At 35.8% G+C, this 10,596-nt stretch overlaps 1 protein-coding gene across 1 annotated transcript in view; it reads right to left on the reverse strand.

Moving 5' to 3' along the window:
- LOC107653103 (cadherin-12-like) overlaps positions 1-10,596 on the reverse strand; it is a 155,568-nt gene that overhangs the window by 53,666 nt on the left and 91,306 nt on the right. The window contains exons 4-6 of the mRNA XM_016439741.1: positions 6,870-6,989; positions 3,718-3,885; positions 260-447 (exon numbers count right to left, since the gene is read on the reverse strand). Coding sequence (XP_016295227.1) covers positions 260-447; positions 3,718-3,885; positions 6,870-6,989 — 476 coding nt within the window. The remainder of the gene's footprint in view (positions 1-259; positions 448-3,717; positions 3,886-6,869; positions 6,990-10,596) is intronic.

Raw genomic sequence — 10,596 nt, forward strand, 5'->3', positions numbered from 1 at the left:
TTCTTTTATTTTTTTTTTTTTCTTTTTTCTTTTTTTTTTTTATAAAAGCCTCGTAAACTATTGATTTGTTGCATTTATATATTTTAAGATTGAAAGTCTGCGACAAGGGTAAACCAAAAATAGAACCAAAAATAAACAAAGGCTTGACAAGATGTTTTTAAAATTCTAATGTGACCTTCATATAATAATACAAATCAACCGCTGAGTGTTTAACATGTACTTGCTGTTAGTACATATTGCACTTTAAATGAGGCTTTACCTTTTTGAGCATGATGATTCCCTCCTGATTGTGCTCGTTGGTGGTGATATCAAACATGGCTCCTCCATCGCCAGGGACGATGTTGTATTCCACCTCTGCATTCTTTCCAATGTCCAGATCATGAGCTTTGATTCGGCCAACCGCTGACCCAACTGCTGATGACTCCGGTACACGCAGGTGGAAGATGCCTGTAGAATCAATGAGTGTTTTGAAGCACATGTGACTAGTGTTGGGGAAGCTGCTTTAATAGTTTTGTGGTCGATTTTTCTGTTTTAGTTATATTTGGAATAACATGCACCCATGAAATGTTCACATTAAAGGAATAGTTCACCCAAACAAGAAAATTTGCTGAAAATTTACTCACTTTCAGGCAGGGGCGTAGATTACGCGGGGGACGTGTCCCCCCCACTTTTAATATCACGTAAATTCGTCCCCCGCACTTTTTCGGGCAAATGTGTTCACATGGAGGTTTTCAAGAGCCAGTGTCAATAAATATAAATTTAAATTCAAAGAGACAGGATAGCCTGTGCATGATCTGATGTTTTATTCGGACCCAGAATAAGGCGAGATGAACATCGCGGAGCGCTAAACATTCCGTGCAGTGTATGTCTAATTCATACTCGAAGCCGGAGGGCGCTCTCGCGCAGAAAGTCGTACGAGGAAATTCCTAATATGGACAAAAGCGTCCAGCTATCGCTGTATGAAAACAGTTGTTTTCACAGAAAACAGAAACAATCATTTTAAAATATATTCAAATAGAAAGCAGTTATTTTAAATAGTAAAAATATTTCACAACATTACTGCTTATGCTGTACTTTGAATCAAATAAATGCAGGCTTGGTGAGCAAAAGATACTTCCTTATAAAACATTAAAAATCGTACTGTTCAAAAACTGATGACTGGTAGGTTATATAGATTACAGAAATGCTATATATATATATATATATATATGTTGAATGGGTGCCGTCAGAATGAGAGTCCAAAAACATCACAGTAATCCATTAGTAATCCACAGGACTCCAGTGCATTAGTTAATGTCTTGTGACGAGAAAAGCTGCATGGTTGTAAGAAAAGCAATAATATGGATAGAGGAGTCTAAAATGTCCTTGATTTGTTTCTTACAAACACACATATTTTCACCTCACAAGACTGGAGTTGTGTGGATTACTTGTGGATCATTCTGATGTTTTTATCAGCTGTTTGGACTCTGATTCTGACGGCACCCATTCACTGCAGAGGATCTTTTGAGGGGCAAGTGATGTAATTTCTCCAAATCTGTTCTGATGAAGAAACAATCTCATCTACATCTTAGATGGCCTGAGGGTGAGTACATTTTCAGCAAATTTTCATTTTTTGGTAAACTATTCTTTTAAAAATTTAAAGCAGCACTATGTAACTTTTGGCGCTCTAGCGGTTAATAAACAGAACTGCACACATCGGGTGAGTAAATTAGATTTTTGGGTAAACTATTCCTTTAAGAACAGAAATATGTATTAACCAAATAAATAGCATAAATTATGATTTAATCTTAATTGATTCATATTTCTGAATGCACATTTACAACATATCCAGATTGCCACAATATTCCTCCTCCTGTGCCAAATTTCAGAAGTTGGCAACTCTAGAGAGGACATTATTGTTGGAGAGAGCGTTTGATAACTGCCTCAAAGCACTTGGCTGTAAATATGACATAAAAAGCAGTGATGAAGTGTTGGTTTCACATCACTCTGCTTCTTTTTGGAAAATGCTGGTTTTTGGCAAACCTACACTGAACTGAAAACAGCTGAGCTAATGCCATGCTACTAAAAATGTAGTTAAGTTAGTAAAATTGCTACTTTTGGTTAGTTACCCCAATGCTGGTGAAGACATATGCACAGTAGGCACAAACAGATCATGTTGATTAGTAAAAACGAATGTGTTGAGTGGCCATGCCCACACACACACACACACACACACACACACACACACACACAAACACACACACAAAAAAAACATCAGCTAATTAAGAAGTCATTAGATGCATTAGTGCAATGCACCAAAAAACAAACAACAAGAGGGAGAGAGATGCAGAGACACGGCCCAGAATGCAGCAGTCATCATAGTGCCATCCTCTGAGACGTGCTGATGGAAATCTACTTTGCTCCCAGGGTATTACCAATATTTACACAGCGAGGAAACCAGTGCTCATCGCTGAGACTCAACATGATTTCTATTTCACGATTGCTGAGTGCAAATGGAGCCTGTTTGCTTGGTTAAAGACTTGGCCTTATTCCAGTGGAAAAATAAATAAAGAACATTAAGTATATAAATGCATAAAATATGAGACAGATAGAAGCTGTGAACAGGGACAGTAAAAGGCCGTCTCACGTCTTTTGCAGCACCTCGCGTGACAGGCCCTTCTAAAAATGTGATGCTCAAGTTAAACGAAGTTCAGCTTTTAAAAAAACACTTCACGACTTTGTGTTATTTCCTCCCATTCCACTGGCCAAATACACATGCTTTGTGAATGACCTAAGACTGCATGCTCATGACTTCTTTGCTGTTAGGAAACTCTGGTTTCTCTGAAATCTCATTAATTAATGTCTAGTGTGTTCACACACTTACTGTAAGAACCAATAATATTTGTGTGTGTGTGTGTGTTTTTTTCTTCTTTCTTCTACTCCGGAGATGGTGTTAAATATGCTGCCTTTCTTCCTTTATGCAAACAACATTTATAGATTCAAGATTATTAATTTATTTTTAAAGAAATGTTGGCATACATTTTCTCTATGAATGCATTAAGTTTTTAAGCTTCCTCATGTGTATTTAAAAAGAAAATGCTGCATTACCAGTCAAAGGTTTAGACACTTGCCTGAATGTATGTTTCTCATTATATTAAAAACTTTTTGGTCTAAAGCTTTATGCGTAAATGCTTTAAATTTGTTTGGTGGAATAAATAAATTGTGCCTGCAATCATTTTATTTACAGAACTACAGTTTCATATTCATAAATAGAGCTGATAGCATACGTCTGAATACTTTTCATGATGTTTTAAAAGCTTCTTTTTATTTTAATTATTTATTTTAATTAATTTTAATTAATGATTTTATTTTAATTGTATTTAATTTAATCTTTTTTTTTTACTCTCTCTCTCTCTCTCTCTCTCTCTCTCTCTATATATATATATATATATTAAAATAAATATAATAAAAAAATATATTTATTTATTTATTTATTTGTTTAACATTTCTATATAATACTTCAATTTTTAATGGAAATATGGGATAATAAAGGAACAAACTGAAGTTATAATGTTAAACAAATAATAATAATAATAATATTACAGTATAATTGCCATGCTTGCATTTGATAGTTTTATTGGCTTCATTATTGATCTGAAATATGGAAAAGATCAAGTGCATTCAAACTTTTGACTGATTTGAGTTTACATGAGTTGATAGTTATACAGAGTGGCTTACTTTTGGAGAACCTGGGTGGGTTGTCATTGACGTCACTCAGGGTGATGTTGATGGTGGTGGTCCCTGCAAGACCCCCTAACTGTCCACCCATGTCTTTGGCCTGGATGAGGACCTGATACAGCTCCTTCACCTCCCGGTCCATGTTGGGTAGAGCTGTCCTGATGACTCCTGCACACAGATCGAAAGAGAGCCAGACTGCGTTAATGGAAAGAAGAGACCAGAGTAAAGGACGATAAAGAGAGTATAGATGAAGAGGCTGTGAATACAGGCAGATATCAGTGTGTGGATAGAATCGGATTACAGAAAAGAGGGTAAGGTGAGGAGAAGAATAGGGTTTAGACCTGAGAATGAGCCCTGCTGAGAAAAGGACGAGAATGGTAATCTAAAATAACAGACGCAACTGAGATAAGAAAATTGAGAGTGGCAAAAAAGGGAAATGGATGAAGTTCTGCTGCATTGTGGAAAAGGAAACTGAAGCAAATTGAACTTAAAGGTGTAGCGTGTTATTTCTGTGCTATTGTCGGTGTCCTGAAAATCTGTCTTGCCTCTCAGCATGACCGAACCCAGCTAGATTTGTGTTGTTTTATGGTTTGAATTAGTGTTTGGAGGTTATAGGTTAGTCCTGCTTCACAAAATGCACTGGCTGATGAGATGTCACCTTTGTTTTTTAACACCTTTATCATGGTGGTTGTGTGTCCCAACAGGTTTTAATCTACTACACGGAACGGGTCAAGGTTAGCTTGGCCCTGTTAGCCTCTGATACCACAGCCATTCAATACAAAAAAAGCCTCTTACTCTATTACTGGCTGAAATTTTGCAGTACTTGACCATTCTCAACCTTTTCTCTGACTGCTAGAATTAAAGGAATAATCAGGGTTTAATACAAGCGAAGCAGCATTTGTAGTATGTTAATAATCACAAAAATAATTTCAAAGTGGTTAGGGTTAAAGTGGGGCACTTACATTGAAAGTATAGGGGCCAATTTTTTAAAGGGTTTAAAAGCATAAATCTAATTTCATAAACGTCTTTTGACGGAACAGTGCGTTTTTTCAGCATGAAATGGACATTTTGATAATCTTTACTTCTCTATTGTGGAGTGTGTCTGAATAAAATAGCTTCTTCATTGACAAAAAAAAAAAAAGTAAGGTAGGGCGTTAATGTTTTTCAAGAAAGATCACAGGCACATGACTTTGAATAAAAACAATAATTATATGCACTGATATCACTATAATATGGATAATACATTTTATGGAATATTGAATATTATAAACATTGCTATCGACCATACAAAAATAATTGTACATTTTGATTTAATGTCTTTAATGTTAACAAAATGCAAATTGTATGTCGCTAAATACTGAATAGGTGTTAATATAAATTTGTGCGTCCATATATCACACTAACAACGATTTCTGAATGCACCATTTTTTTAAAGCTTAGTTTCCATAAATGCCTGGAAAATTGGAATGGCTATACGGTTCTTTGGGTAAGTTCTTGATATTATATCATACCCCCTCCAGAACATATTTTTGCTTCTTAGGAATTAGCTGCTAAAGAAGAAGTGAAGTTCTCCAGGGTTCTTTGAAGCATCAGCACACAGATTGTTCCTAAGTTAAAGACTGTAAAACCCTTCCTGGAACCAGTAACTTTACCTTCAAGTGTTTTTCTCCAGCTGAAAGATTGAGGTCAGCCCTAAAGCTTCTGGTACTTAACAATCTTAACAAGGCGACAAAGCTAGTGTAGCAACACCTTTTCTTCCATAAAGCACAACTAATGCGTTTCCCAACGCCACAAGAAGCTTTCCCAGATCAAGAGAGCGCTTCATAGGATGAATTAGACATGGTGGCGGATGGTTAAGAAAGGCGTGGACCTTCATTCAATGCCAATTTCAGATGAAACGTAAAAGGGATGTCATGTGTGATTCTCTCGGCCTGTTACAAGATGGATCTGTTTTTTTTATTTCCGTTTCGCTTGAGCAGATCTCTCTTTGAAGTTTGTGTGGTAATTAAATGAGTAGTTCACCTAAAAATGACATTTTGTTATCATTTACTGCATGACCATTAATTTTTCTTGTATTGAAAGCAGAAATTATGCCTAAGATCTTCCTTTTTTATTTCACAGAAAGAAGAAAGAAAATTTGGAGCGATTAAATGGTGGCAAACTTTCATTCTTAGGTGAACTGTTCCTTTAAGATGTGTGTGTCCTGAGTCTGTTTTCTCTCACGGACTGCACTCAGTGTTGATTCTGTTATGCATTTTACCCCCTGCCTTTGTTTCCCACCCTCCTCTCACGGCTTTTGTTTACTGTCAGTTTGTGTTGGCAGATTTTTTGATATGGCCTGGGACAAAACCAGATTTTTCTTCCTTACTAGTCGTTTTATTTGTTCGGCTACAGAATGTCACTCTTTGAGCCCCCCCTCCGGTTTTGCTGATATCAGGATATTATATTTGTATTCATCTATTCCTCTTTGCATTGCTTCATACTTGCACAACAGGGTCGTAACCACACCAAAAACAAGCAGGAAATGTTCACACATGCTCTGTGCATCAAGTTTACCTTGCAGGTTTGTGCTTTTGCATATTGGATATTGCAGCCCATTGAATGCAGGCGATGGCCATTTGTAAATTCCCATTCATTGCTGTAAACGCTCCTGAATATTGCATAACAAAGTATTCACTGGGAAAAAATACAAATTCAGTTTATTTGCTGCATCATTTGATGATGCTACAATTCCCCCAAGCCATAAAAACAACAGAGAAATCCATTTGCTGTTACCGGGCTGACTTTATTTTCAACTCGGAGGGTTTGAAATGCAGCACCTGATTGTATAATTATAGATCTTTTCTGGCCTGTTTAGCTGACAGGATGTCTGTTACTGTTCTGCTGTTCAAAATTAATTGCAGTATATTTTGAGTTACAAATCCATTTTCTAGGCTGGCCACATTATCAAATCAAACCGCAGAGCTTATTTGTCTAATAGGGTCAATGAATGTAATTACGCTGAAACCTGTGAACTGTGAAATTAATGAGTCTTGTCTGTTGTATTACACAAACAAAACAGAGGAACTTGTTTGTTAATAGTAATTTCATTTTTTTTTATGCAGCCAACATTTTTCTGTATATTTGCTATCAAATATTGAGGAGTGTTTTACCTGTTTTGGGATCCACGGAGAAGTATGGCTGGCCGTGAAGTATGCTGTACACCACCCTGGCACTGTTGCCGTATGTAGGGTCGTCTGCATCTGTTGCCGTCACCTTCATCACGTATGTACCTGCACACACACAGAAGATATCATTCGATTGTGTTAAACCGCATGAATAGATATGGGAAATGTGCTTTGGTCAAGGTTGTAACTGTAATAGCATGTAGGGTTTGGCCGGGACTGGAAAACAGGCCTATACAGACACACCATTATATGCTTTGCTTATGATGGGCTGATATAAAACCAAGTATATGGCTATGTACTGATTCTTCACTGTGTTTTGATGTGTCTGAAACAGCAGTTTTTATATTACAAAGGCAGCACTTTTAAATTACCCAATAAATGACAAATCATCCGTACTAGAAAGAGCCGATAGTCACGGGTCGCTGAATCCTTGTGTTTTTCTGAATTGCAGTGCAATACTGTGCTCGACCACCTCACATTTAGGAGGAATCATGTGTGTTGTTTCTCTAATGTTATATTATATAAATGATTAGCTTTTTTTATGCAGGAATAGTTTTCTAGAAGAGTTTTCTGATTTTATTCATATTGCACTCCTGCTTATGTGATATTGCTTATATATAGAGCGTACATTATATGATGATCTATCTATCTATCTATCTATCCGTTCTATCTATCGTTCCATTGTTATATCTATTGTTCCATCTTTCTATAGTTATATCGGTCTATCATTATATCGTTCTATCGTTCATTCTATCGTTTATCCATAGTTCCATCTATCATTCTATCATTCTATCTATCGTTCCATCTATCATTCTATCTATCGTCCCATCTTTCTATAGTTATATCGTTCTATCGTTCGTTCCCATCTTTCTATAGTTATATCGTTCTATCGTTCGTTCATTGTATCTATCGTTCTATCTATCTATCTATCTATCTATCTATCTATCTATCTATCTATCTATCTATCTATCATTCTATCATTCTATCGTTCTATCTATCTATCTATCTATACTTTCTTTAATTTTCTATCTATCTATCTATCTATCTATCTATCTATCTATCTATTTATCTATCTATCGTTCTACTATTCTATTGTTCTATTGTTCTATCTATCGTTCTATCCATCCATCCATCCATCGTTCTATCTATCGTTCTCTCATTCTATCTATCGTTCCATCTATCATTCTATCATTCTATCTATCGTTCCATCGTTTTTTCTATCGTTCTATCTTTCTATAGTTCTATCGTTCTAGCATTCTATCGTTCTATCGTTCCATCTATCGTTATATCGTTCTATCTATCGTTCCATTGTTCTATCTATCGTTCCATATTTCTATAGTTATATCGGTCTATCGTTCGTTCTATCATTATATCGTTCTATCGTTCTATCTATCGTTCCATCTATCATTCTATCTATCTATAGTTCTATCGTTCTATCGTTCTATCATTCCATCTATCGTTATATCGTTCTATCATTCTATCTATCGTTCCATTGTTCTATCTATCGCTCCATCTTTCTGTAGTTATATCGGTCTATCGTTCATTCTATCATTATATCGTTCTATCGTTCGTTCTATCGTTCTATCTATCGTTCCATCTATCATTCTATCGTTCTATCTATCGTTCCATCGTTCTATCTATCGTTCTATCTTTCTATCGTTCGTTCATTGTATCTATCATTCTATCTATCTATCTATCTATCTATCTATCTAGTGATTCATATCTATATGTGAAAGCATTCTGAAATTACATTTACCTGAATCACAAACTCACTTCTATATGAAATAGATATTTTCCCCCTAGTTTATGTATAAAGAATGCATGAGGGGTCTGTTTACATTTATGTGAGCTGTACTACAGTACATATGGTTAAAAGTTAACAATCCACAACATGGAACTATTAATGCTTGTAAAGACTACTGCAGTCCACTTTGATTAAATAATGTAATCAATTTAGACTAGATCTGAAGGTATATATACACCACTTACATTATTGTAACATGCTTTAGTTTAGAAATGCTCTCTGATTTTGATTCTAGTGTACTTCTGTTCTTTATCTAATTGACAGCAGGCTTTTGTTACTGGCTAATCTAATCTGTCCATTGTCTGCACCGTCTGTTTATTACCATAGTGTCCTGTCGCTAATGGCTAGTGATGGCTGTACAAATATTAAAAAGCACAGTTTTTTTAATCATATTTGAAGAGAATATGAACATATTCAGAATTGTGGAAATGATTGGTTAATAGTATTATATGAATATTACATCCTGCCCCCAAAGCCTTGATTACTGCAAAGCAAACACCAATTTGGAGGTTAAGAAAGATTCTGTTTTTACATGTTATTTTGAACACTTTTTTGTTTAGAAGAACATGCACTGCAGAATTGTGCACAACAAGAACAGGCATATTTAATTAAAGTACATAGGGTCGTTTGTGATTATTTATCTTTTGTGAAAACACTCAAACCACAAGTAGAGTGAATTATCACAGTGTACTGTGTACTGCCTGAGACAAGAAAATAAACTTGAAGGCCTTGGAGGAAAGAGACAGAGCGAAAAAACAAATGGAACCGAGAGGTAATTGTACAGATTTTAAATCAAGGCCATTTCCCAATGGAAGTCCTTTTCAACCAGCTGATGCAATTACTTTTTTTTTTTTGAGTTCTCTCAGCACACATCGATATGCGTTCAGATTGTTCTGGCCTCCACACAAGAGGTGAAAACAGAGATGTGAAAAGTATTAAAAACCCATACAGTTCCAGTCTTTTAAGTGACCTCCAAATTAGACAGTCACAGGCTGTCAGAGCGAAATCCTGTAACCCAATGGAAAATACATCCAGAGTCAAGAAATATGGCTAAAGCGTCTCTTGTTTGTTAACAGCATGACTCCGTTATGCCTTTGTGGTGGCAGCAGCCACAATCGAAATCACACAGACGTCTGCAGAATAGGTCTATAGCTTCAATAGGGACTATGGTGCACTTATAAACCGGACTATTCACATTTCGCTATCTGAGATCATGAGTAGCTGTGATTCAGCTGGGAAGGGGAGGGTTTCATTTCATTTCTTTGCCATTCAGATCAAGGAAAAGGCAATCTCAAAGTGAATTACCCTGATCTGTCATCCTCAGGGAAAGCAACATGAAAAGGGCTTTGGTGCTGGATAGGGCATGTAGTTTATTACGCTCGACACAGAATCGTATGTCAGACTTTACCTCTTGCCATGCAAAGCCTTTCTTATTTATTTTGTTTATCTGAATATATGCCTGGAATTTCCATCATTTTCAGAACTTCTTTAAACTCATAAGCTTTAATTTGAAAATGCTTTAATCTAAACAAAACTGCCACTTGCTTTCTGCTTAACAGATGAAAGGCTATTTAATCAGTGATATTCTGTACAGTGTGTTGTAACGTAAGTGGTTTCTCACCTGCAATTTTCATTTTAACAGTATCAGTTTTTGTAAGATGTAATTAAACTTTCTATGCACTCTGCATTTCCAAATGTTTTATCCTCAGATACATTCAAGAGTGTGAAGATATCAAGTGGATTATGCAGCAGTAATGCAACGCAGTAATAACTTGTGCATTATTTTAATTTAGACAGGTCTTTATTCTATAATTAAGTATTTTAAGTTAATTACCTTTCTTGAGTATAAAATCCCCATGGCTTGATATATTATATATACACTATAAACACTATCATGTTTATTTCAAA

This window comes from Sinocyclocheilus anshuiensis, unplaced genomic scaffold (assembly GCF_001515605.1).
Source record: "Sinocyclocheilus anshuiensis isolate Anshui unplaced genomic scaffold, SAMN03320099.WGS_v1.1 scaffold1328, whole genome shotgun sequence".
Lineage (NCBI taxonomy): Eukaryota > Metazoa > Chordata > Actinopteri > Cypriniformes > Cyprinidae > Sinocyclocheilus > Sinocyclocheilus anshuiensis.